The 27459-nt window shown below is 48.8% G+C and overlaps 1 protein-coding gene across 2 annotated transcripts; it reads right to left on the bottom strand.

Annotated features, from left to right (window-relative positions):
- Nucleotides 1-3556: 3556 nt before the first annotated feature.
- On the bottom strand, nucleotides 3557-27139 carry IL10RB (interleukin 10 receptor subunit beta). Of its 2 annotated transcripts, none has more exons than XM_024758356.1 (7): nucleotides 26952-27139; nucleotides 25562-25685; nucleotides 22255-22412; nucleotides 19524-19690; nucleotides 15636-15783; nucleotides 10951-11108; nucleotides 3557-4418 (listed from the first exon to the last, which is right to left on the bottom strand). In XM_024758356.1, the coding sequence occupies exons 1-7, from the start codon at nucleotides 26998-27000 to the stop codon at nucleotides 4137-4139; spliced, it is 1086 nt and encodes a 361-aa protein (XP_024614124.1). In that variant the 5' UTR covers nucleotides 27001-27139; the 3' UTR covers nucleotides 3557-4136. The 2 variants fall into 2 exon arrangements, with proteins under 2 accessions (XP_024614124.1, XP_024614125.1); XM_024758357.1 differs by having other exon boundaries at nucleotides 19524-19624.
- Between the last annotated feature and the right edge of the window lie 320 nt (nucleotides 27140-27459).

The following is a 27459-nucleotide window of genomic DNA, read 5'->3' as shown; positions in this document are numbered from 1 at the left end:
TTCCCACCAACAGTATAGGAGGGTTCCCTTTTCTCCACACCCTCTCCAGCATTTATTGTTTATAGATTTTTTTTTTTTTTTGGCAGTGCGTGGGCCCCTCTCTGTTGCGCCCCCTCCCATAGCAGAGCACAGGCTCCGGACACACAGGCCCAGCGGCCATGGCTCACGGGCCCAGCCACTCCACGGCATGTGGGATCTTCCCGGACTGGGGCACGAACCCGTGTCCCCTGCATCGGCAGGCGGACTCTCAACCACTGCGCCACCAGGGAAGCCCAATGCTGAAGTCTTATTTGACCACCCAGAAAGTGTGATTTGGGGCTACAAACCTAGTTTTGAGATTGTAACTTCTCAGGAAAGATACTATCTTGCCTCTCCACTCAGAAATAAAACCGAAACCAAAAAGGTTCACTTGTAGTCCCTGGCGAGGGTGTGTAGTAGGCTGAATAATGACCCTCAAAAGTACCAGGTCCTAGTCTCTGGCATCTGTGAATGTGACCTTATTTGGGAAAAGGGTCTTTGCAGATGCGATTAAATTAAGGATCTTGAGTTGGGTAAGTGATCCCGGATAATTATCTGTGGGGGCCTTAAATGCAATCACAAGTGTCTATCAGAGAGAGGCAGAGGGAGACACACATACAGAGGAAGAGCAGGTGATATGATTATGGGGCAGAGATTGGAGTGATGCTGCCGCAAGCCAAGGAATGCCGGCATTTGGATGAGGCAGGAACAGGTTGTCCCCTAGAAACTCTGAAGACTTTTTCGACACATTAAATTCAGCCTAGTGATACTGATTTTGGACTTCTGAAGTCCAGAACTGTGAGAGAATAAGTTTCTGTTGCTTTAAGTCACAAATTTTGTGACACGTTATTATGGCAGCCACAGGAAACTGATATAAGGGTGGGATGGGATTCACTTATTCCTGGTTCACCTTCTACAGGATAGTGGACGCTCGTTGGGATTTCAGATTTATGGGGAGGCCTCCTTTATGTCCCACCTTGAGTGAGCCCAGAGCTTTGTCTTCCGTCCCCTGAGTCCTTGTGAGGGGCTGACATCTACAGGGTTTGTCAAATGCCCTCAAGGTGAAAGGTGGTACTTGACAAACTTCTCTAGGTTTCGGCCTCTGAATATTCCTTCCTTCCTTGCTAGGAAACATCTGAAGTGTTGTTTTTTTTAACATAACATCCAGCATTTTAGTTGACTTCATCTGAGGGTAAGGGAAATTGCCATCCTGCGGGACAGGGAAGTCTAGATGTAGTTCCCTAAGATTGCTGACATCGTGGAGGCCAAATGGTAGACATATCTCCTTCTTATATTCATCGTGCAGAGACATGAGCAGATTTCATCATTAAAGAGGCGATCAAGAGACACACGGAGTCATGAGGAGGATGGAATACGAGGGAGACCTCAGCAAACATCCATCAGTGGTGGGAGTTGGGGATGTATGCCGCGGGAGTGGGGGAGGCACTCAGACAGTGGACAGTGCATCTCCCAGTGTGGCTAGAGACCCTGGTGGCTGAGATGCCTCTGATTCCACTCCCACAACACAAAATATGGGGAGGGCCAGGGCAGCACCTCGGGTCAGCTCCCGGCCCTGGAGGGCCTGTGCCTTTCCTCGCCCCCGTCTTAGCCGCACCGTGTCTCCCACTCTTGGTAGGAGGTTGTTACACCTGCAGTCTCCAGCTAGTCACTCTCAGGCTTCAGCTGGTCCCCAGAAGGCCTCCAGGATCTCCCAGCCCTGGGGGACAGGTGTTGCTGAAAATCCCTCTGCTGAGGAATCATGCAGAGATGTGATGGCTCACTCCTGTCTTACTCCTGTGCCCGCCTGGGTGGGCTTTTAGGACTGGGAGATCCACATCCACTCTGTTTTGCTTTTGGAGGCCTGCTCGGGGTTTTAGTTGCACCCACTGGAAACTGACTCTGGCTGATAGAAGCAGGAAGCGAGTGTCTCAACCTGATCTTGGGGAGCGCACAGAATCTCAGGAAGGGTTGGAGGAACAGCCTCGGGAGGACGCAGGCAGGAACAATGTCCAAATCAGACCGAGTCTGTTGCTGATGCTAGTTCCCCCTGGCTACTGGATGCTTCTACCAGAACCCCTGCCTCTACTGCTGCCCTGCACCCACCTCCCCATCTTCCAACTGAAAGCTGGGCTGGAGCCCCGGTTGTGTGCCTATAGTCCAGCAGCAAGGGGGCTGGAAAAGAGCAGGTGGCATTTTGAGTCCCTTCACACTTGCCAAGATGGAGATTCCTCAAACATATGAAGAGGGGTTTAGGCAGGGACTGGATGAATAATGGGGTTGTGGGGCCTTTAGGGACTTTCCACCCCCTCACTTGTTCCCGTAAACCAATTCTTCTCCCTATCGTGCGCCACTCCTTCTCCCTATCGAAACCAATTCTTCTCCCTATCGTGCGCCACTCCTTCTCCCTATCGAAACCAATTCTTGTAGTTTTTCAGTTGACGGGGACTTGCCAGACAGCGGGTAATTTTCCAGTTGCCCGTAACAGGTATACGCCCTAACCGCCACAATGAACAAACAACTATAACGGCCAGAAGGTGGGACAAAAGTTCCTAAGCCAATGAATTCAAAAGTCACCACATTTACCCAATCATTGTGAGAATATACCCGCCCTATGAGTAAATAAACCTATAAAAAGTATGTGATTCCGCTTTTAGGGGTTCCCCATCGGCCTCCTGCGTGAGGTTCAGGGAACCCCGGTGCATCGGCTCCTAATAAACCTCTTGCGTGTTGCAGCGGCTCTCGACTCTTGGCGGTTCTTGGGCGAGTTGGAATCCCTCGTAGACCGTTTGGGTCTAACAGGGTATCTCCTTTCCTTCTCTCCCAAGTCAGATGCATCTACATGTGTACAACTTGACAGCCCTCCTGTCACACCTCCTTCAGGGAGGAAGAGCTGAACTGGGGAAGAGAATTAATTTCTCCCTTGTCATAAGACTAGCCCCAGATCAGAATCAGGGGCACTAAGAACACAAAACATGGTGATCTCTCCCTCACATTATTGAAAGAAATTTAAAAATACTGAACGGGTCAACAAACTTCTGATCTTTTCCCCCATGTTGTCTCTTTTAAAAAATGTCAAATTATTTCAAATAGTGGTTTTTCTATTCTGGGGACTTTTGATGGATCTGCTTTGTCTGCTAGGACATTTGTTGCTGACCGAGGTTTGTGAAGTCAGTCACACCCATGAGATTATGTAGCTGGTAAGGCCAGCTACCGTTTATTGAGTGACTACTATGTGCTGGCACTGGGGTGGGCATTTTTCACCAAGTGTCACTAATTCTTACATCCCCAGGTACAGATGAGGAAACTGAGAGGTTACAGGCTAATAAGCGTCCGAGGTAGAATTCAAAGCCCAGGGCCTTCTGTTCTCTGAAGCTTCCCAGATGCTGTCGGGCCCCTGCGCCTGGCACAGTCCCTGGCTGACAGCAGGCAGGGACTGAGGAACACCCGCTGAATCAATGAACATTAAAGATGGCACACGAGAGCCTGGTTGAATCTGACAATCACACAGATGTAGTGTCATTAAACGAACGCACACGGATTAAACGGAGAATAAGACTTTAATTGAGCACCAGCATTATATACATAAAATGTGTCCTCATAGAAAAGTAAATCCAGTCAAAGTGTCCCTGAGAATCCACAAAGTCTGTGCTCTGTACATGTACAGTGTTTGCTGACGGTTACTTTTGAGTCGAGGCCATTTTTCACATCAGTCTATCGGCACTCTGGTCAGGTTTTACAGCATCTTGGTTTTTATTCCTCCCTCATTTTAAATATTTCTGTTTCTCACCATTTAAAACTTGTTTTTCGTTTTGTTTGTTGGGCCGTGTGGCTTGTGGGATCTTAGTTCCCCGACCAGGGATTGAACCCAGGCCCCAGCACTGAGAGTACCGAATCCTAACTACTGGACCGCCAGGGAATTCCCTGGAACTTTTTTATATTGAGTGAGCACATGAGGCTGAAAATCACACCTTCAGTGGCTATTTTTTCAAATCATTAAGGCCTTTATAAGGTGGCTAGTTCCCAAGATGGAGTACTTGTGCCAAGTGAGCCTTTAAAATCCAGCTCCTTGGTGGTGTGGACGTTGTCCCAGCATCTGAGGTTCTCAATCTGGGGGTTACTCAGCTGGTCTCAGCCCTTGTTTGTCGGTCGCTCTGATCACCCTCAGAGGCAGGCGTGAGAAGGAGGGGGTCGCTGTGCCCGGCTGAGTGTGTTTCTTCCTTGGAGGCCAGCTCAGAGGACCCCTGCCCAGACAAGGTCCTAAGGCTGCAGCCCGCCCCAAGGTTCGGCTTGTGGCTTTCACACACTTCTGTGATGACGCTCAGTTTGTCAAAAACTTCATTCTCATCAGACAGTGGGAAGGAGAATAAGAGAAGTGTGCTGTGATGAGGGTGGTTCAGAAACTGCAGGGGAAAAAAGAGTTACTTATCAAATTTCCCCATTTCTTTTTCTGGGCTCACAGCTCTATACAGAACTCCTGGCTGGAAAACGCTGTTTTAAAAAAGTGTGACAATAACAGTATGACACTTCCTCAAAAAACTAAAAATAGAATTACCATATGATCCAGCAATTCCACTTCTGGGTATACACCCATAAGAACTGAAAGCAGGGCCTCAGCTCCCTCTCTCTCTCTCTCTCTCTCTCTCTCTATATATATATACATATATATACCCGTCTTCAGAGCAACATTATTCACGATAGACAAAGATGGAAGCGGTCCAAGGGCCCATCCATGGAGGACTGGATAAACAGAACGTGGTCTAGCCATACAACAGAATATTTTCTGCCTCAAAATGTAATGAAGCTGATACATGTGACAACATGGGTGAACCTTACGCTAAGTGAAATATGCCAGACAGAAAAGGACAAATGGTGCATGATTCCACTTACACGCGGTACCTAGACGAGGCAAATTCACAGACGGAAAGTGATGGTGGTGGCCGGGGCCAGGGGGAGAAGGGAGATGGGGAGGTTTGTTTATCGGATAGTTTCTGCCTTGCAAGATGAAAGGAGTCCTGTGACTGGAAGGTGGTGATGGTTCCACAACAATGTTAGTGTACTTAATACCACTGAACTGGACGCTTAATAGTGGGTAAGGTGGTAAATTTTATGTTATGTGTATTTTACCACAATTTAAAAAATGCGACAATAAACCTGCATCTCATTTGCTAAGTGATCACAGGTCCCCCTCTGAGAGTTCCTCTTGTAAACCCAGAGGGAGACTTTTAGGATGATTCCAAAGCTGTGGGGCTGATGCCGCCTGGGCATCCTTGCCTCTAGGAAGCAGGGATGCTGTGAGCACGGGGTAGATGTGTCTTGGAATAACAGCTAGTCTCCTGTGCGTCCTCAGGCTGAGTTGGGGGCCCTCTTTGGTGCTCCCCAGCAGCCTGTGTGTCCCTCTGTTTCAGCCAGCTCCGTGGCATCCAGTGTGGCAGCCACCAGCCACTTGAAACCTGGCTGGTCTGGATCTACGTGTGCTGGAGGTGTCAAACACATACCTGATTTTGAAGACTTCGTGTGAAAAAGAGAATGTAAATATTTCAACAATTGAGAAAAGTAATTGAGTGCATGCTGAAATGATATTTGGGATATACTGGGTTGCATAAAATGTATTATTAATTTCCTCTGTTCCTTTTTACTTTAAAAATAACTGTGGCTACCAGCAAATTTAAAATCTATGTGCTTTGTTTCCATCTAGCCCGTTTTACGAACGATGACTCATGGTGTGTCCCTCCCAGCAGACGGGCTAGTTACAGACAGGAACCAGAGTCTAATCATCCTTGTCACTCCAACACTTCAACCATGAAGATCCCTATGTACGTTTCCTGAAATATCTGCTGAGTGCACATTCTCCACTTTTCATCCTTGTAGGTTCACTGAGGCTCTTAAATCTTCAGGACGAGGTGCAGAAACATTCCTTAAAGCGTGGCATTCATTTTTAACTTCTTCCCCTCAGTTGGTTCCACCTTTAAGGGATCAGTTAAGCCTTCTGAAAGTAATTTCCATACCTCAGCCCTCTGAGATGACTTAACCTAAATTCTACCCTCCCCCACCCCCACCAGCCAACCGAAGGGAAAGGCAGGGGTCAGGAATTTTGCCCAGATCCGTTGTGCAAAGGCGGTAGCTGCGGAGAGGAGGGACCTCCCCAAATGCTCGGATCCAGTGGAGCCACAGGAACAGACTGGAAGCTACCCTTGACTCTCCTGGGAGACAGGAGAGGAGAGAACAAAGCAAGACGCGCTAAGTGTCAAGAAAGCGAAGAGCAGGCTGGCGGCAGGCTCAGAGTATCCGTGGTGGGTAAACCTCCCTATGGTTTTTTCAGCTAAAAGTCTCCATCTCCAGCAAATCTCCCTCAACTCAAAATTAGCCTCTGGGCCAGGGTTAATGAATTCTCTGCATTTTGAGTCAAACTGGAGAATTTCATGATCTGAGGACCCTGATCTGCTCATGGGTTCCTGGCACTTCCTTCGCCCTCACTCCGCTGGCCCCTCTCCAGCCTCCCCCGCCCACCCATATTTCTCACTGGCCCACAGTCAAGCCTGCCAAGTCTTCTAGCCTGGGAGGCCAGAGCTCCTGCCAACTGACCCCTTAATTAAACTCGCCTCTGGCTTTGGTTTGCCTGGTCCCACACTGTCCCATCTGTCCTTTCCTGTCTGATGAGCCCCTCTGATGGTGAAGCCAGAAGCAAAAAGCAGGTACACAGTTTGGCTTCCTCTCGGCTCCCCACTTACAGAACACCTCCTACGCTGAGCGAAGGGCCCGCCCATGTGTTCTTCCTGCTGCGAACAGGCTTCTCAGAAGTGCACCTCTAGAAGATGCACGTCTCATCCTGCTGCTGCAGTCTCCCTGGCACTCTCGTTAGAAGGTTCTGGCCGCTCTGAGTCTCTTGCCTACAGTCACGCGGTCCACGTTCTATCCATGTCAGGAGCTGTGCTGCCCACACTTGTTCACTGGAGCTGAAACAGCTCCCAGCCAAGTCCCTGTCCAGGAACTGCCCTCCGCAGAAGGGAGCTGCCTTGTACGAGTCCTTCCCAGGGGCCGCCCGGACAATGGACTGGCTGGTGTGAGAACAAAGGCCCGACCTCAGTTACCACGACAACACATTAACAGGCCCAGGAAAGCAAGAAGTGGCCAGGCCTCCCTAAGAGACGCACTTCAGAGGGTGGGGGAGTCACCCTGTGAAGAGTCAGGGACCTGTCACATCAGTTTTAGGGATCCCACGGAATAGGGAATGCCAAGACATCCTCTCCAAAGGAAGGGACCGTTATTGTGTCTTACCCGCCACCCCTACCAGGGAAGCACGATGCGAGGTGGGCCTCTGGGTTCTGGGGGCGGGGCAGCACATTCCACACCAGGAATATGGCTCCCGGTGTGAGTGATACAGAAGGCTGCCGGCTCTGAGGGGGGCCTGGAGCAGGAAAGGGCCCCAAAGAGGGTACGGGCTTTGGAGCAAGCCGTCCTAGCCACACCTCACACCGGCTGATGCTGGGGTACAGAGGCCCGGCCTCACCTCCCAGTGACATCTCAGCTGAACCCAGTGAACATGAAGAGGTCGTGAGACCTGGCAGATCCTTGGAGGGTCTGCGGTGGGAAAAGAGGCTGAGTGGAGTTTATGGCAAATCCCAAGAGGAGCGTCACTGTGTGACCACTACAGTTCTGAGGCCAGGCTGGCCACCTGCAGCCGAGAATTATACCCTGTTTGAAAACAGCTCTGGGAGTATTGGCCATGGGGACTTGGGAGAGACAGAGCCTTGGGCCACAGGACACCAGGTGACCGTGCCACCTAGAAGTGACCCTCACGAGGCCTGTCAGACCCACCAGGTCCTGAGGTGGGGTCAGAGGGCACACGTGCAGGCGGCCCGGCCTCCCCTGCACCTACCCCTTCTGCACCAGCACATCTGCCTCTGTTCACACCATGACCGCGCCGGGGGACGGGTCCTCACGACCAGGAGAAGCGGGAAGAGGCCCAACGTGGCTCACAGGGAGGTCAGCATGGCACATGGGCACAAACCAAAGATGGCCCACAGCTGCACTGAAGCCCCAACTGGGGGCCCTGAATGGCAGTGGGGGGGGAGCTCCCAACAGGCAGAGCTCCGGGCCGTGCATCTGGTCATCCCCTTTGTGTGGAAAGAAAAGTGGTCCAAGATCAGGTACTCATGGAATCCAAGGCAGGGGCCGATGGCGAGGCTGGTGGTCAGGGGCCAGAGGAAGGGAGACTGGAAGGCCAGCACAAGGGAGTCCGGAAAGAGGCATGTGGATGGACTGTGGGAGCAGCTCCAGGTGGGGAGGTCTCTGGACCACATATGAATTCCGAGACCCAGAGCCGGGCCCTCTGCCAGTGGAGCTCTGTCAGGCCTCAGCAGTGCCGGCCACGGCCCTGCAGGATAGGGACAGCCGATCATTCCCGAAACAGGTGTCAACTCCAGTCAGAGTGCACTGGTGCCCCTTCCAGAGTCCATGCCTCAGAATGTGACTTTATTTGGAGATAGGTCCCTACAGAGGTAATCAAGTTAAAGGAGCTCATTAGGGTGGGCCCTGATCTGACCTGAGGAGATTCGGACACAGATGGGAGAACGCCATGTGAAGATGAAGGTGAGATGGGGGGATGCTTCTACAAACTAAGGAACCAAAGGTTGCCAGCAACCACCAGCAGCCTGGGAATGACCGGGAACTGCTTTTCCCTCACAGCCCTTGAAAGGAACTGACCCTGCTGACACATGCATCTTGGGCTTCCAGCTTCCAGGACCTTGAGACAATGCGTGTCTGTGGTTTAAGCCGCCTAGCGTGTGGTAATTCTGTTATGGTGGCCCGTGCTGACTAACACAGACCTCACATTACATCACGTCAGGCCATGGGACCCCATGACAGCAGAGGAGGCCAGGAGTGCAATACCCTGATGGTATCGTATGCGGGGCCACCCACCCAGCGTCTGCCAGCCTGGAAGGACGACAGCTGGCCCGCTGAAGGTACGGGGGTAGGGGGGGATTGGGGAGTGGTGCCAGCTTGGAGACGGTGCCCTGTGAGGACCAGCCATCGTCCTCCAGCACCGGGCATGCATTGAGAATCAATGACAGTATGTGATAGTGTGTCCCCAAGAAGTAGAGTACAGGGGCTCAGGGACCAAGGGGTAGAAGTAGGAGTGGCCCTGCCTGCCGTCACTCCCGCTGACCCACTTGGGGAACTGGTATCCACACAATCGTAGGCTCTGTGAGCTCAGAGCAGGGGTCAGCAAGCTATGGCCCAGGGGCCGAAACCATGTTTCTTTGTATGGCTCAGGAGTTAAGCACGGTTTTAGAGTTGTAAGTGATGCCATTTCAGTGGTTACATAAGTATCTACATAATATCTCAATCTTGGTCTCAAAGCCTAAAACAGTTACTATCCCAGTGGGGGACGTTTCCACCAGGAGACACAGTAGGGATCCCATCGAACTTTAAGTGATAGCTGCCACCTCGTCATGCCAGGATCCTTGTGCTAAGAAACTAGCCAGCAAGGAAAGGAGTCGCCACACGGGTCATCAGGAGGAGAAAAGGGGCACCCAGCTGGGTGATGGGGCATCTCATGGTATTGGGACTTCCCCTGCCCAATTCTGATGGCAAGTGGATAAGCACAAGTGCCCAGATCTCTGGTGTCCTGTGACCAGGGGCTCAGTCCTCGCAGAGCGGAGGGTCTGAGTCACCCCATCAGGTCAGTAACCTATGTCAGCAGCAGCTGGTCAGGGGAGAGGGGCCTCTAGAAGGGACAGCCGAGCAGCGGGTGTTACTTGTGCCCGTGGGACCAGCTGCAGTGATGGGGCTGGACCTTGCTCCGTTAACCTTCCTCTTGTAACCTTCACCGGGGGAAGAGATCGACTTAGCTCCTCGAGAAGCTGCGCCCGTGGGTCCCTGTGGTTTATGGGGTGGGCTGGAGTGGACGCTGCAATGAGCCACCCAGATGTCCTTCAGGAAGGAGGAACTTGCTCCTCTGGCTGCTGGGAGTGGGGCTGCCTCCCCGCTGAGCGTCTCCTCCAAGGTTCCCGGGGCTGAAGGAGCTGCCACATCTAGTTACACCTCCTTCCTGGGGGCGCCCACATCCAGCCCAAGGGTAATGTGGGCCCGCGGGCCCTCTAGCCTCAGCCCTGGACATCTCTAAAGAGCCACTCCAGCTCCAGAGCCCCTTCAGGACTGGCATCGTATCTCTCATCCCATCCTGCTGCCCTGTCTCCCGCAGAGGTGTTACTCCCAAGGCTACCTCCACTAAGACTTCTGAATGCAAATCTCCATTTTAGAGCCTGTTTCCTGGGGAATGAGACCAAGGACAGGATCATTTGGGGCTGAGCCTGGCACATTTTCATTTCTAAGTGTGAGAGTATAGGCAGGATGATTTCATTTCTTAAGGTCACTTCCATCCTACAGTCTCTATCCAGGTACATCCTTTCTTCTTCCCAAACCTTTTGAAAATAGCTTTCTTAAAAAAAAAAAAAATTGCTTTCCTAAAGTCTCGGACACACATCCCGTAATTTCAGTCGCTCTCAGATATCCCACAGCTGAAACCGCACTTGCCCCTCCTCCCATCCTCTGCCCATGGCTGTTCGCTGGCACTCAGCCTACAGTCTTCCCTCTCTCATCTTTTCTGTTCCGAGCTCTGCTTTATCTCTTTCTGTCCCAGGACCATCACCTTTGCTCCCTGATGACTTGGGGCTCGGGGCAGGGAAGGTCGGAGAAGGAACAACGTGCAGGTTGGAGGACGGGATTCGGTAAACAAACCTCTACCCCCTCCCGTAGGGCTGTTCCATGAGCTCAGACTTCCCTGGAGGGGCACCAGGGATGGGACCAGCGTGCAAGGTGCGTGCCATTCTCCAGGAAACCACGCTGCGCTGGGTTAGGCGGCCCTGACTTAGAAGGACAACTTCCGGTCAGCGTTTCCGAATCCACACCTGGCTCCATCCTGCTACCTACCTCTTTCAGGTGCTGTGGAAGAGAATTCCTCGGGGGGATGGCATGCTTGGCCTTCTTGTAAACGCACCGCAGCAAGACGAAGCAGCCAGTGAGCGTCAGGAAGACGGTGCACACCGAGGCCCCCAGGACCCCGGCCACGATCCAGGAGGGGGCGATTTCTGCAGGGACAAGGGGCTGCGTCATGTTCTTGTCAGGCACAGATTGGCTGACAGTGACCGTAACGCTATTTTCACCATCACAATCCAAAGGTAACCCCTGACCGTTGCGGGGACCCACACGCTTGTCTCGGAAGGCGTGAGGAGGAAACCCAGCAGCTGTTCGGGGATCCAGAGGTTTCCAAGTCTCACCCTTTCCTGTCTTCCTCCAAGTGGGGTTTCTGGCATGATTGCTGGTACACACAAAAAGCAGCGGCCGCAAGAACTCTGATCCACTTTCTCTACTCACAGGGTAGCAATCAGCTCCCTGGTGGGGATAAAGCTCTTCTGCCTTGAAGCAGAAGACACGACTCCCTGGGCCCCAGAGCCCCGGTGAAACACACGCGCTACAGCGTTCTGAACTGAGAACTGCACAGATGACCCCACCTGATCCCCTGCACTCAGAGACCTCCCCCAACAGTGTGGTCGCCAGCAGCCTAAGGCTGAGCTCTGGGACCACCCAGCACCCCCTTGAGCTCCCCTCTGGAAAAACTCAAGGCTCCCAAAAGAATTCACCTTTGTTCTGCCAACTCTTGACCTTCCTTTCTTAGTGCATTTTCACAAAAAGCTCGGGACTGTAAATCTTTCCTCTGTCCCTTTGGGACCTACATGTATCTCCTACAACCAAGGAGCGTCTTTCTCAAGGACCTGAAAGCCATTTCTTTGAAATGTCATCATCGGGAAGGAGCGAGCCCTTCCAGTGGGACCTACCCTGGCATGGTTGGTGACACTATGATGAACCCCTGGGGGACAGTGCCTGGGTCTCCTTGGGTCTCCAACCCAGACATTTTAGCATCTTAGACAAGGACATTCCACAAGCACACCTGGTTGATGGTGGCAAAATTCAAAGGATGCTTTTGTGACTCACCGAGAGGGGGAAATGGGGAAGGAGAGCAGACACTGTTTTACACAGGCTGTGAATTGTGGGAGAATCTAGTGATCAACACCCTCTATATAAGGCTCTCTAACTTGTTTCAGTCTGTCTGATCATGCTGTCAGGTGGACTCCCTTTCTGTTTCACAGGGAAATCGTGCCTTTGCTTACTTATGGGATTAATCTGTAGGCAGTGGGCTTAGATATTACTTCCTTCCTGTCATTTACTAGCTGAGCAACTTTGGGCAAGTTACTTCACCTCTCTGGACCTTCATCTTCTGACTCTGAAAGGGGAGAAGAGCCTTTCAATGCTCTCATTGAAAACTTGTGAGGTTTAAATGAGAGAACTATGTTTAAAAAAACCTAAAATGATATTTGACAAAAGCAGATTTTCAGTGAGCTATACTTTTCCTTTCCTTTTTTTAAAAAAATTATTTATTTTTGGCTGCGTTGGGTCTTCGTTGCTGCACGCGGGTTTTCTCTAGTTGCGGTGAGCGGGGGCTACTCTTCCTTGTGGTACGCAGGCTTCTCATTGCGGTGGTTTCTCTTGCTGCGGAGCACGGGCTCTAGGCACTCAGGCTTCAGTAGTTGTGGCACGTGGGCTCAGTAGTTGTGGCACATGGGCTTAGCTGCTCCACGGCATGTGAGATCTTCCCGGACCAGGGACCGAACCCGTGTCCCCTGCATTGGCAGGCGGATTCTTAACCACTGAGCCACCAGGGAAGCCCTACTTTTCCTTTTCTTTTAAAAAATGTTTGGGGGCTTCCCTGGTGGCGCAGTGGTTGAGAGTCCGCCTGCCGATGCAGGGGACACACGTTCGCGCCCCGGTCTGGGAGGATCCCACATGCCGCAGAGTGGCTGGGCCCGTGAGCCATGGCCGTTGGGCCTGTGCGTCCGGAGCCTGTGCTCCACAACGGGAGAGGCCACAACAGTGAGAGGCCCGCGTACCGAAAAGAAAAAAAAAAAAAAAGTTTGGATTTTGTCAGTTAATGGGTGATCACTTAAGAGTCACGAAATATTTGAAATAGTTCTCTTTTCGGTCAAAGTGTGTGCCTCATGCCATGTTTCATGACATAAACCTTAAGGAATATTTAAATGTATGATTTTAATAATGTCCTTATTAATAACGGTAATGACATCCAACCCATATTGCGGGTTCACTCCGTGCCTGGCGCTGTCCTGGGTGACACCCTTTGATTCCCCTCATTTTGCAGACGAGGCGGCCAAGGCACCAGGCAGTTCAGGATGCGCCCCACACCACTCGTTACGTTGGAGTTCACAGCAGGGAAGGACGGGACACAGGACAACCGGGCATGTACTCAGGCTTGGGGAAAGCAGTTGGCAGGTGTTTAGAGGAAAGAGGGATGATTCCAAGGTCAGGGATCTAGTGATTCAAGCTGGATGGGGATCCCCAAAGCACAGAATTCTGATTCAAGCACAAATGATTCATGAAAGGAATAAAAAGATAAGCTCTTGTTATTTAACGGTGCTGTTGAGAGGCTTAGCCATGGCAGGGGGAACACAGGCGGGTCGACTCAGCCTCAGATAGAGGCGTGGCACTGGACAGGGAACTACAGAAAAAGAAAGGAGGCTGACAGAGAATTCCCTCCAGAGAGACAGCAAGACTTTCCATCTTCTATATGGCTCTGCATTCCTGAGAAAATTTGCTTAATATGATTGGAGAACAGCTTCGGATGGCACTGAAAAGATCACGTGCCTGGTTGAGGTGAAAGATTCCTAGATTCGGGCAAGTAATTTGTGCATTTACAAAACGAAGGAAAAAAAACCAACAACAAGATTCAGGAAACTCCAGCCTGGAAAGCTTGATGTGATATCCAGAAAAAAATACAGACATTCTGGAATGGATGGTTAAGTGGCTAATTACAAATACTTAAGAAAGATAAGGACAATCACAAAAAATAATAACATGAGGCCACCGAGAAGAAATTGGCTCAAAGTGGCTGCCTTTCTTTTTTTGGATAGGGTTACTTGTTGGTAAATTACGGCACATTATGGGCTGGTTTTTCCCAGCTGTTTTCCTCGCAATGCTCATCCTCAAAAAAGATCAAATATGCTAAAAATGCTAATATATAGGGTGACTTTTCTGAGAGAGAAATGCGGCGTACCATCATTTCCAAGCACATCTGACTACCGGGCTCTTGTTTTGAGAAATGTCCCATAACCACTCACGGGACACAGTTGTGACACTGCTGCATTTGGCACTGGGTGTCAACTTCAGGTCATATTTGCCAAAGTCTTACATGGTGACTTTGTGGACAGTAAAACCAAATAGCTTACATAATAGTCCACTGTATTCAGACGGATTGGTGACCAGTAAGCAACTAGTTAGGTGGTCTAGAGGGAGGTATATCCTAGACACACCAACAGTTTAAAACAACGAACTGGTAAGGATCCTGAACCTCCTACCAGCAAATCAGCTGATGAGACAAAGCAAAACAGGGAGAGAAATATGTTCAATGACAAAAACCAACATTCATGAAGAACTGAATAAGCTGAAATGATGAATCACTGTGACGGCAGCACTGCAATTGCCTCAGAACGGCAGTGACACAGAAGATGAAAAGTATTACTCTCCGGAGGGAATTCTTTATTACTCTCTTTGTATTTCTGTAGCCCCCAGATCAGCACCTTGCTTCCAGGAGGGCCTCCGTAAATGAAAATGGTCAGGAGCAGACCTGCATATATGCATCCTTTTGTGGTCTGAGCTGGCGGAACCTCTGGACATCTTTAAGTGACAAAAAGGCCCCAAAGGGCCTGACGTTTGTACACAGACATCTAGGCCACGAGTTTTTATCATTCTGTACGTCAATGCAATGCATCCGTACAAAATTACTCAGTGTCTAGGCCAACTGGTACCCTCCCCCTCCCTCATTTCCTTCTTCCCTTCCTCCTTCCCCATGTTTTCTTTTTTAAGAAACACCAAGCGTGGAGGCGCTCTGCTAGACACTGCAGTACACATCCTATGTGGGGGACTGTGTTGAGGTCCTGAATTCACGAGGAACCCTAAAACCAGCTTGCTGAGGACAGTGAAGGGGTTTCCAAACTCTTCCCATCACGTGCCTGAAGGAACTGGAGATGCGCAGCCTCGGAAGGAAAGGCTTCTGGCGGGGGGTGTCAGGGCTCGACCTTGGCTGGGTGGGCTTGGGAGGACTGAGACTTGCTTCAGGGAGCCCAAGAGGACAGAACGAGCACACTGGAGGCGGACACGTGGAGGGAGACCTCAGCTCCCCGGACGGAAGGATCTCCCATCAATCCCTTTGGTCTAGGAGTGAACGAGCTGCCTCAGAAGGTGGGGTCTCCTTCCCAGCATGAGGTGGTCAGTCGCGGCTGAACTGGGTGGGAGTTTGAGCTGGATGATGATCTCTAAGGAGCCTTCCGGCCCTCACACTCTCGGGGAGTCTCTAAAGCTACTTAAGATGCTCAGAGGAGGGACTTCCCTGGAGGTCCAGGGCCTAGGACTCCGTGCTTCCACTTTAGGGGGAGTGGGTTTGATCCCTGGTGGGGGGACTAATAGCCCACAAGCTGCATGGTGCCCTCCCTTCAGGAAAAAGATGCTCAGAGGAGACAGAGCTGTAGACGGTGCATCTCGAAACTCACCGTCAGCAGCTGTTTGCTCACAGACAGGCTCACTCCACTCCCCAGTTTTGTTCCGATCAGGAAGAAACCCTCGAACTTGAACACAGTAAGTTGTCTGTGACTCAAGATTTCGGAGGACCTCGAAGTCATACTGACCAGTAACTGGAAGCTAGTAACAGAGACAAATATAAGAACATGGCTCAGCAGTGAAGGGACGTCGTCTTTTCTCCCGCCTCCCCGCCCCACTTACTCGTCATAATCTTTCCTTCAGGCTCAAAATAGGAGGATGAAGGAAGCAGGCGCTCCTCCTGGGTCGTCTCAGGGGCCCCGGAGACCATTCTGAGGTCGGGGTGGGCAGGGCAAGGACTGACCACGGTCCTGCCAAACCACCTCATGCCCTGACTTCTCCAGTTTAAATGACATACAAGCCATCCCACTTCCTTTTTTTAAAAAAATAAACCAGTTGTATGGGTTGAATTTCGCCCCTCCCAAATTCGATGTTGAAGTCCTAACCCCTAGTACCTTCAAAAGTGACTTGGTTGGATAGAGGGTCTTTGCGGATGTAATCAACGTAAATGAGGTCATTAGCGTGGGCCCCAATCCAATACGACTGGTGTCCTTATAAGGAGAAAATTTAGACACAGACGTGCACACAGAATGCCACGTAAGGATGAGGCAGGGATTGGGGTGATGCCTCTATATACTAAGGACCCAAAGATTGCCAGCACCCACCAGAAGCTGGGCGAGAGGCCTGGAACAGATCCTTCCTCATGGTCCTTAGAAGGAACCAATCCTGCTGACACTTTGATCTTGGACTTCCAGCCTCTAGAACCTTGAGACAATACATTTCTGTTGTTTCATCCACCCAGTTTACAGTACTTTGTTAAAGCAGCCCTGGCAAATGAACACACCAGTCATCTACAGTAAGACTCAGTGTGATTCTTCTAAGGCCAGAGCATGTTCCTGACAAGGCTGCCTGGGGGTCTCCTCTGAATCACTTCTCCATTCACGAACCTGAGCTGCCCGCCCCCAAGCGGCTCGACTCCCCTCGAGGGCACACCCCTCAGCCTAACTCCGGTGGGGGCATCCCACACTCATCTTAGTTTAATTTAAATATATCATAATTGATGATGTAGTTCTGAATTTGAGAAACCAAAATAGTTTACAGCAAAACCAAGGGAATTAAAAGAGTACATACTGCCTGTATTTCCAGCATGGTTACAATTTCCTCACAGAAGGGCCTTATGAAAAATCTGTTATGTGGATAGGAGCTGCAATAGAAAGTGAGCACAGACTCTGTTTTTACTTTAGTAATTGGTTACTTTTCTTTGGGGGCTGGGCCTGCTGACAGCTTGATTCCTTTATTGTATAAGAAGCTAAGCTCACTGAAGGCGAGAATTGGATTTTACCAATTGAAAACGTGAAGAGTACAGTATAACTTCTAATCATTAAAAGCAGAAATAAAAACAAAAAACCCCTGGCTTTCATTTCCAGAAACCCAATATTTCTAAAACCTTACCATGCATTTTTTTCAAGGCTAAACTCAGAGGTTGACACGTCAGACGCATACATGGAAGAGGGTGGCACGGATGTGAGGGCTTTTCTAGCCTTTTTTTGCTTCTGGACAACTTCTGATTTTTTTTCTCACTTTCTCCCATCAGGAAGAAAGAATTTCTAAAAGCTTTTAATGCTCTTAGCTCAGCGACCTAATATGGCACTCGCTCAGAGACACCTGCATTCTAAAAGGGAACCATTTAATCTTATTTCTTTCAGGCTGCTGTAACAATACCAATGACTGGGTGGTTTATCAACATTTATTTCCCACAGTTTTGGAGGCTGGGAAGTCCAAGATCAAGGCACTGGCAGACCTGGTGTCTGAGGAGGGCCTGCTTCCTGGTCCATAGCTGGGTCTTCTCAGGAGTCCTCACATGGTGGAAGGGGCAAGGGAGCTCTCTGGGGCCTCCTTTATAAGGGCACTAATCACATTCACGAGGGCTCCACCTTCACGACCTAATCACTTCCCAAAGGCTCCACGTCCTACTACCATCACATTGGGGATTATGTTTCAAAGTATGAATTTGCAGGGGAGTGTGGGTGGGGTGGGGAGAGGGGGAAGGGAACATAAACGCTGAGTCTATAGCACGTATAAACTGGTAAAGGTGACCCTGCAGGCACAGTGAGGGAGGCACTGGGGAGCAGGCAGCCTTTCCAACACTCTGTGTGTCACACCAGTCTTCCACACTGCAGGCAGAGTGAAGGCACAAATAGGTAACCATATGCCTGTCCTGAGGGCATATTCTAGGTAAGAAGCTAAAGAGATAAACTGGGTTTTGAATTTCATGCCCGGGGCAGGAGGCACTCAGGCCTGGTAACTGTGGAATCTGATCCTTAATCACAGTAGGCTGCAAGCTCCAGGAGTTACCTTCATACCCCAGACTTTGGCAGGGACACTTGCATTTGATAAGTGACCATAAAACTTTCTGTGTTGCTTCCTAGGCACACAAATCCTGGGGTCTTGACAAAAGCAAAATCATCTATTCTGTGAAGAAGGCAGATACCCTGCGTCAGTTAACGAAGCATTTTTAGAGACGGAAGTACAGTTGATATACAATATCTTATTGGTTTCAGGTGTGCAACACAGTGATCTGAGATTTATATACGTTGCGAGTTGATCACAACAGAGCATTTCTGGGGGAGGGAGATTAACTTGAGATTTTTGGGGGGCTACATAGCATGTAGATATAAATTTAATTACATCATTCTTCAGACAATATACATGGGTGACCCTTTCTTCCCAAACACTTGAGAATCAGTGATAAAATCAACATTTGATGCGGAGGAGATAACATACGCATAACTTAACTTACATAAAATATACGTAAGTTAGTTTAGGACCACAGATGGCATTCAACTCAGAAGCACTAAGTGTAAGAGTTGAACAAAGATGAATGAAAATAGTCCTGACACGTCTACACAAGGGGACGGGAACCTCACGTATTGACCATACCCATTGTTCAGGTAATGGGACAAGCTTACTTTTTTCATTATGTCATTAAATTCCTCAACAGTCCTATAAAGTAGGTTATTATCCCCACTTTATTAATCAAGTGGATTATATGCCCATTTTGCAGACCTGAGAAGCTGAGGTCAAGAATGTGACTAGAGTCACACAATGGCAGGGGCAACGTTCCAACAGGATCTTTCCACTCCCAGCCCATGTTGTGAAAGGCACTGTCCCTGGAAGAGGAGGAAAGCAATGGGGAAAAGTGGGGTCAGTCCAGTAAAATGTGACACCCACCATTCATCCAGGGCTGGGGCTGCCCTGGACACGGACTTGACTATTCTGTGGTGTACTGGGGCCTCATGCCACGAAGCAGTAGACATTCACTGATCACCTGACTCCGCTGACTCCAAGTTCCACCAGCCAACAGCTGAGTCAGCTCTGCCTTCTTAGGCAACTTCCCTTTGGGGAGAAAAAGGCCTGAGCTCCTGCACCGGCACCCAGGAAGTCTGCTCTGTGCATTGCCCCTGTGGAATGGGAAGCAGGACCTGACATACCGGCCATCCCCCACAATGGGAAGCTTCTGGAGCTCAAAGGACCAGGCCTGAGATCCTCTGGACCAGTGGTCCCCAACCTTTTTGGTACCAGGTACCGGTTTCGTGGAAGAGAATTTTTCCAAGGACCGGGGGCGGGGGGTGGTGGTTTCGGGATGATTTATTTATTGTGCAGTTTCTTTCTATTATTATTACATCAGCTCCACCTCAGATCACCAGGCATTAGATCCTGGCGGTTGGGGACCCCTGCTCTGGACCATAAGGTGCTGCCACCTGGCAAAGCCTCCCTCCGACCAACACTGAGCAAAGGAGAGGGAGCTTATATCTGCGACGCAGGTGATTCGCCGTGCTTACCTTTTCGTCTGAGCCATTTTTCCAATATTGCACATGATAAGTCCATGAGTTATAAATATTCCTCATGCTCCATGTTTCAGGTTCATTCTTAATTTTCGGGGCTAAGAAACGCATATGTAAAGAATTAGCAAGTGCTTCTACTTGGATTCTGGGAGGTCCGATAATGGCTAAGTATGAGAACAAAGCAAAATGACAATCAAAATTCACATGTTAAAAACATCAACATTTACTTTTCGTAACTGGGCAGACCAACGGGGCTACTGAAGTACTCTGCCCTGTGATACACTGCTGAGGTGATGCTGACAGACGTGGCTAAGGAGGATTCTTGGATTTTGTTTCTTAAAAAAAAAAAAAAAAAAACCTATTAATCTTTGCCTTCATTAATCAGGTTTAGTCCATTTATGTTTACTGTGATTTGATATATTTGGAATTATTCCAACTACATTACTTTGTGCTTTCTGTAGAGTCCCATTTTTTTTTTTTTAATTCCTCTCCTCTTTCTTTCTTTCTGTTGGGTTGAATTTTCTTTATTTCCATTGTTGCTTTGAAAGCAACAGATGGTATTTCTATTTTTAGTGTTGAACCTATATAATTAAACCACTTTCCAGCAAATACATTTTCCAACAAAGTCTGAAACTAGATCTTCCCAGACCAGGGCTTGAACCCATGTCCCCTGCATTGGCAGGCGGATTCTTAACTACTGCGCCACCAGGGAAGTCCTGGGCAATCCTTCTAATGCATCTCTCGATCTGCTCTTTGGAGGGCTGCACTTGAGTTCTGTTCATGAGATTCTTCTCCTCCTTATTCTCTCAATTGCTATCTGGTGGTTTAATTAGTTTTCAATTCCTGATGTTCTAATGATGTTCATTTTATGACCTCTGGTGGGTCCCCATGACCTTCCAGCTCTAACCGGGGAATATTTTTTTCAATGCCGACCAGCCAGCCTGACCCAACCCATCTGCCATCAGCTGTATCCGTCCCTCTGTCCTTCATCCTGGGCCAGCTGGCCTTTCTGTCTCTACACCTACCTAAAATCAGTCTTTATTCTTCTGCTGATTGCATCACATTTCTTTTAAGTCATGATTCCAAACTGACTTCCTCCTCCAAAACTCAACACACAAATCCTTCTACTTTTTCTCATTAACAGCACTGGCTCCAACTCGTTTTTACCCTCGAGGCATTAAAGTCATCAAATTTATATTTAATTATCTTATTGCTTTATGACTATCCTGTCCTATCTCTCCCACAAACTTCTTTAAGGCCACAGCTCTTTTTATTACATTCCCTAAGCTCCTTGTGCAAGGCCATCCACTTGGTGGGCACTCAAAGAATTCTTGCTGACGGGCCAACCAAGGGGGAAATGAAATCAAGGCAAGACGATGACATAACAACAAAATAAAAACCAAGATGGCTTACTGTCATCCACAGGACAGAAGGTGATGTTTATCCAGTCTGAATGCTCGTCTTCAAATTGAGCCCTGACCCTCAAGGTGTGGTCACCATACTTGGAAAGACTTGAGAAATCACATTCCGTCAAGACAGTACCTGTGCATATATCTTGGAATTTCCTATAGCTACAAAATCAGAAGAAATCATGAGAGTTCTAACCTCAGTCGCTCTGAGGCTGACTGATGCTTTATTCTTCTGCTACCATTTAAAAAAAAAAAAAAAAAAACCTATTAATCTTTGCCTTCATTAATCAGGTTTAGTCCATTTATGTTTACTGTGATTTGATATATTTGGAATTATTCCAACTACATTACTTTGTGCTTTCTGTAGAGTCCCATTTTTTTTTTTTTAATTCCTCTCCTCTTTCTTTCTTTCTGTTGGGTTGAATTTTCTTTATTTCCATTGTTGCTTTGAAAGCAACAGATGGTATTTCTATTTTTAGTGTTGAACCTATATAATTAAACCACTTTCCAGCAAATACATTTTCCAACAAAGTCTGAAACTAGATCTTCCCAGACCAGGGCTTGAACCCATGTCCCCTGCATTGGCAGGCGGATTCTTAACTACTGCGCCACCAGGGAAGTCCTGGGCAATCCTTCTAATGCATCTCTCGATCTGCTCTTTGGAGGGCTGCACTTGAGTTCTGTTCATGAGATTCTTCTCCTCCTTATTCTCTCAATTGCTATCTGGTGGTTTAATTAGTTTTCAATTCCTGATGTTCTAATGATGTTCATTTTATGACCTCTGGTGGGTCCCCATGACCTTCCAGCTCTAACCGGGGAATATTTTTTTCAATGCCGACCAGCCAGCCTGACCCAACCCATCTGCCATCAGCTGTATCCGTCCCTCTGTCCTTCATCCTGGGCCAGCTGGCCTTTCTGTCTCTACACCTACCTAAAATCAGTCTTTATTCTTCTGCTGATTGCATCACATTTCTTTTAAGTCATGATTCCAAACTGACTTCCTCCTCCAAAACTCAACACACAAATCCTTCTACTTTTTCTCATTAACAGCACTGGCTCCAACTCGTTTTTACCCTCGAGGCATTAAAGTCATCAAATTTATATTTAATTATCTTATTGCTTTATGACTATCCTGTCCTATCTCTCCCACAAACTTCTTTAAGGCCACAGCTCTTTTTATTACATTCCCTAAGCTCCTTGTGCAAGGCCATCCACTTGGTGGGCACTCAAAGAATTCTTGCTGACGGGCCAACCAAGGGGGAAATGAAATCAAGGCAAGACGATGACATAACAACAAAATAAAAACCAAGATGGCTTACTGTCATCCACAGGACAGAAGGTGATGTTTATCCAGTCTGAATGCTCGTCTTCAAATTGAGCCCTGACCCTCAAGGTGTGGTCACCATACTTGGAAAGACTTGAGAAATCACATTCCGTCAAGACAGTACCTGTGCATATATCTTGGAATTTCCTATAGCTACAAAATCAGAAGAAATCATGAGAGTTCTAACCTCAGTCGCTCTGAGGCTGACTGATGCTTTATTCTTCTGCTACCAAAGGATAACGGAGGATAACGTGAGAAGAATAAAGCAAATTCTTTACTGTCAATTTCAAAGAATACTATGTATCATTCATACGAGCATTTTCCAAACTGTGCTCCATGGAACCTTAATGATCCTTGAGGTATCATAAGACATTTCAAAAACAGTCCATCCCACAGTCAAACAATTTGGGGCAAAAACTGGGTGAGACATGAACAGGTGTCTGTCTTCACAACAGAACCGCTCAGAGACTTTCATATCCTAATAAAACGTGTCTTTCCAAAAAGGGGTTGAGTATTCAACATATTTGACCAAGAAAGCTACCTTCTTTGACTATGTATTTCTGAAACATGGGGGGCATGGTTTGTGAAATGTTGATATTCACAAATTAGCCAAAATAAGTGTATCACAATGATTTCAAATAATGTCTTGTAAGTGACTATTGTTCAGTTACGCTGGAAAAATTATAAAATTCGTTGACCTCAGATCTCCAGCCCTGGCACCAACCCCCGAAGGGAGGGTGGCAGAAACATGAAGTGGAAGGAAAGGAATGTTTGAGAGTACCTACCAGGTGCGTGTAACTTAACCTCACAACAGCCAAAGGAGCTATAATTAGCTCCACCTGAGGTAAGGAAATCCAGGCTCTGGTCTTGCAAAAAGTAAGAATCTTGTCTGACTGGCACCTTCCTGTCTTTGTGCCAAAACCAATCTGGCTACCCTAAGAGGTAATAATGAAGGTGATGGTGATAAAAAGAATAACAGCCAACACTTGTCAAGCACGTAGGTGTCAGGTGGGGCACTGATTTCGCAGTATTATCTCACTGAATTTTCACAACCCTAGGAGGGCGGAAGTGACATCACTCCTATTTTATAGGTGAGGCCCAGGTGTAGAGAGCCTAAGACACTCCCCCATGGGACTTCGGTCTGCTTGACTTCAGAGCCCATCGCCTCAGGCGCCACTCCACAGTCCAGGGCGCTCTTAGGAGGCAGAGATAATTGGGCTTATGCTATTTCACTGTCTGCTTTTTTCACTTAATAGACCACAAACATTTCTCTAATCAATCAAGTCTCCGTGGCTGCCTAACATCCCATCGTTGGGGAAATCCAAGGGTCATTTCATGAAGGGGTTTTTCTCACATGTGGCCATTTCTTTCCATGCATTTAAACTAATGCATGAATTGCGTGGAACACAGAGTATTGCAAGGGTTGTTCTGCAATAACTTCCGTTTCACTAGGTCATTTTTATTGCATCTACAGATATTTTTCTTCCCATTAAGTAGCTAATAGGCTCTATTCCCCATATTTACATCTAATTGTTTTAGATGTTTCCATATTCAAATCACCAAGCCATCCTCTGAAGTTCCCTCCACCACCGACCAGCCCTACCCAACGTACACATACAACAAGAATTTGTACTGTGCAACTTCTCTGGTTAAATTCTAATCAGACCTTTTCCAGAGCCACAGAAGGGTAATCAGATTTTTCAGGATCAAATTTCTTCCACACCCAGCACGTGTTTTGTTTTCCCCAGCACAGACCATGCTTGGTCTGCAAGTCTACGCTGAGGAGACCTGGAAACCAGGTATCCATTCTTGGTTATCGGGAGCTCTCATCTAAAAGACAAACACCTAAAACCAAACGCCTCTACTCCAATGGCAAAGAAGCAAAGAACGGAACAACAAGAAATAAACCACAGGGGAGAGGGACAGACAGAGAGGGAAGCTCATTTTCCACAGTGAAATCCCTAGAGCTATCAAGACAGAGTGGAGAAAACACAGACGAAATTACAAAACCAGTCAGTGCTAGAAAATACACCGCAGGAGAAAAATATATCTCAGAATAATGCTTATTAATTAAGTCCTTGGGGAAACTGACAAAACTGGAATATGGACTTAAAGGACTGTATCATTGGTGAAGCTACCAAATCTTGATAACTGTACCACAGCGATGTGAAAGGTTATCCTTGCTCTTATGAAGTACACAATGAGGTATTAAGGGGCAAAAGCAAGAAAATGTGGCGAACCTTAAAAATTGGTGAATATAGGCTCTTTGGAAGTTCTTTGTATTATACTTGAAATTTTGAAATGTTTTGTTACCTGGGAGTTATTTCGAACTAAAAAGTTTCAAAAAAATGTAAACGAGGATTATCTTATTCATCTTTCTCCTTCTTCTCTGACTTAGCAGGCCTTGGATATGTTTGTAAAATAAAGGCCCGGTGGGAGGAGTGTGGGATCCATGGCATCTGAGACCCCCAGTTCCTCCCTCCTCACTGAAGGAGCTGTCTGCCTTTGACAAGGTTTCTGAGTCACACGGGAAGCAGGTGTGCGGCTCACTGGCCTTTGGCTTCCTGTTGCTGTCTGCACCTGGCACAAAGGTGCGTCATCTGCACTCCAGCCTGTGGTGTACAGTGGCAGGCTGCCAAGGGAGGGCTGGCACAGGGAAAAACCGACAGGCTGGGCAGGTCCTGGGAGGTCAGAACACCACTGAGGCAATCGTGGTCGGTGATACCCTTCCTTCATAAGCGTCTGCCCAGCAGCTGTCTTACATTCAATTTCAGAGTAACTGAGTGCTCACTATGCAAATGGTCTGCACCCCCCAGTACTGGGGTGTGTAGTTTATAACCTACTGGAGGGGGTCGGTGGTGAGCAAGCAAGGGGCCTCCTGCCTGCTTTGAATACCTCAGTTTTCTTGGATAGCTTCCTCTGTTGACTTCTAGCAATACTACTCTAATAACTGCAAGATGGTCACCACTGGCATTTGTCTCTTAAAAAACATTAAGAGTGACAAGCCCGATATGTTTGCATTGTGCTAGGCTGCCACTGTGGCCGATGGCACCATCTACACGATAAAATGTCTGTCACACCATGAACCATCACGAGAAAAAGGAAAAAGGATTTCACTTGTCTGTTTTCAGAGAACAGCGCTTTCACAAGAATTTCTGGGACAGAAAGAAGAAGGCCAGGAGAGAGGCTCCCCCTGGGCTGTCAAGGTCACTGCGGTGACAGCAGTCAGACTCTCTCCTTGGTCTGGCAGTGACCAGCCCAGCCAAAGCCACCATCCTCTGCCAAGAGCACCCCAGACTTACCTTTGGTACTGAGCTGTGAAAGTCAGATTCCCCTTGGGAAAAGCAGGCGACTCCCACTGTAGAATGTTCCTGAAATTAACTGAATTCATTCTGACATTTTCAGGAGGTGGCACCATTCCTAATGCTGTAAAAATAAAGGGAAAAAAGTTGGCAACTCTCTTCCTCGAAAAGGCTGTCCAAGAAAATAACCATATCCCATACTCAGGTCTTCCCTATGGCTCCAAGTCTTCCAATGGGCATGTGGGTGAAGGAGAGACATGCTTTAGCTGTGCTGAGGAGTCTAGATTGTATCTGAAGAGAAGAAATTGCTAAGGGGAGGAAGATAGTAAGAGTGAAGTGGGGATGGCTGAGGGTGACCTGGATTTGGGTGGTGGTAGAAAGGTGTGAAGGGGTGGGTAGATGGATTTTAGATATATTTCCAGAGGTATAAAATCTAGGTTTCCTAATACATTTGGTGTGAAGAAGTAGATGTCAATATCCACTCCTGGCTTAAGTACCTGATGGCCTGACTGGAGATGGGGACAGGGAAATCAAGAGTCCCAGTTTAGAATCTGCATTAGGTTTGAGATGCTGAAGGATACGTAAGTCGTTATATCAGAGACAGCTGGATGAATGAGCCTGGGGCACAGAATATAGATCCGGGCTAGAGACAGAAATAGTTGTTAAACTTTTTAATAGAAAACGCCAAACATACACAAAAGTACAGAGAAGAGTATATTAAACCGCCACCGGCCCATCACCCAACTAATGCCAACAGATATAAATTTGAGAGTCGTGAGCCCATAGCTGGTATTTAATGCTAGAGTTCTGCTGATACCCCCAAAAGGGATAGTGTAGGGGAAGGAGAGAAGAGGGCTCGGGCATGAACTTGGCTGTATGGAGATCTGGTAGAGGGGGAGGATCCCAAATAGAAACAGGCTGGTAGGTAGGAGGGAAACCGGAGAGCAAGGTACCCTGGAAGGCCAGGGATGAGTTCATCAGAAAGGAAGGAGGGATCCATAGTGCTGTTTGAACCTGGGCTAGCAATTTAGAGCAGGACAGGAAGGGTTTCACTGGATTTAGAACTCAGAAACAACAGAGCTGCAGAGTTGAGGGGCAGAATTCAGATCTTGGGGTGCTGGGGACTTAGTGGGAGGCCCTGACGGCCCGCCCAGGCACTTAGTCACTTTGAGTGCGCCTCTGGGGTCCGCTCAGGGGTCGTCTTTGGGGCCATCGCTGCCCGACGTCGTGGCCGAGCCTCCTGGTTCCCGAGCGCACCTCGGGACGGGACGCAGCGCCAAGGCGGGGCCGGGTCTCCGCGCAGGCAGCCCGGCTTGGGAAGCGCGCTGGGCGCGCGATTGAGCCGACACTCCGGAGAATGCCCGGCGTCCCCTCCCCGCAGACCCCTCACCTGACACCAGGAGGCAGCCGCCCAGCCAGCTCCGGAGGCTCTGCGCCATGGTCACGCATGGAGCCCGGGAGGGCGCTCGGGGGGCCGCGGGCAGACACCGGGCACCGGGGTACGCGCCCCTACGCCCGCTTCCCCGCCAGCGTAGGGGAGCTCCGGTGCCCCCGCCCCGAGGCTGCTTCCGAGAACCGGCGGGGCGGGGCGACACGAAGCCCCGCCCCTGCCTCGGACCCCGCCCCCGCGCGCCAGTCTCTAGAGGCCGCTCTCACCCGATTGGCAGGGGCAGGTGCAGAGGTGGAAAGGCACTATCCTCCTCCAGGTGAGTGGAAAACAGATTGCAAAACTGTACGTGCCGTGTCCCTATTACATTAAATTCATGCTTTGAAAGGAGTCGCAAGTTAAATAAATACACTCCAACGCCAACCCAGAGGTGATATCTGGATGGTGGTGGTTTACACCATGCAGTATTCCCCAAGTTTTCTCCAGAGAACAGGCACGGCCTCTGTAACCC

Source organism: Neophocaena asiaeorientalis, unplaced genomic scaffold, assembly GCF_003031525.2.
Source record: "Neophocaena asiaeorientalis asiaeorientalis breed wild unplaced genomic scaffold, Neophocaena_asiaeorientalis_V1.1 scaffold45, whole genome shotgun sequence".
Classification (NCBI taxonomy): Eukaryota; Metazoa; Chordata; class Mammalia; order Artiodactyla; family Phocoenidae; genus Neophocaena; species Neophocaena asiaeorientalis.
This window is presented reverse-complemented; position numbering and strand designations above follow the sequence as displayed.

What these genes read in the sequence shown, in the direction of transcription:
- IL10RB (XM_024758356.1), bottom strand. Translation starts at nt 27,000, where the DNA reads ATGGCGCAGAGCCTCCGGAGCTGGCTGGGCGGCTGCCTCCTGGTGTCA. An exon ending in TTCACAGCTCAGTACCAAAG is followed by an intron (nt 22,413 to 25,561) that starts GTAAGTCTGGGG and finishes CTGATTTTGTAG; the next exon opens with CTATAGGAAATTCCAAGATA. An exon ending in AAAATGGCTCAGACGAAAAG is followed by an intron (nt 15,784 to 19,523) that starts GTAAGCACGGCG and finishes CTCTGTTACTAG; the next exon opens with CTTCCAGTTACTGGTCAGTA.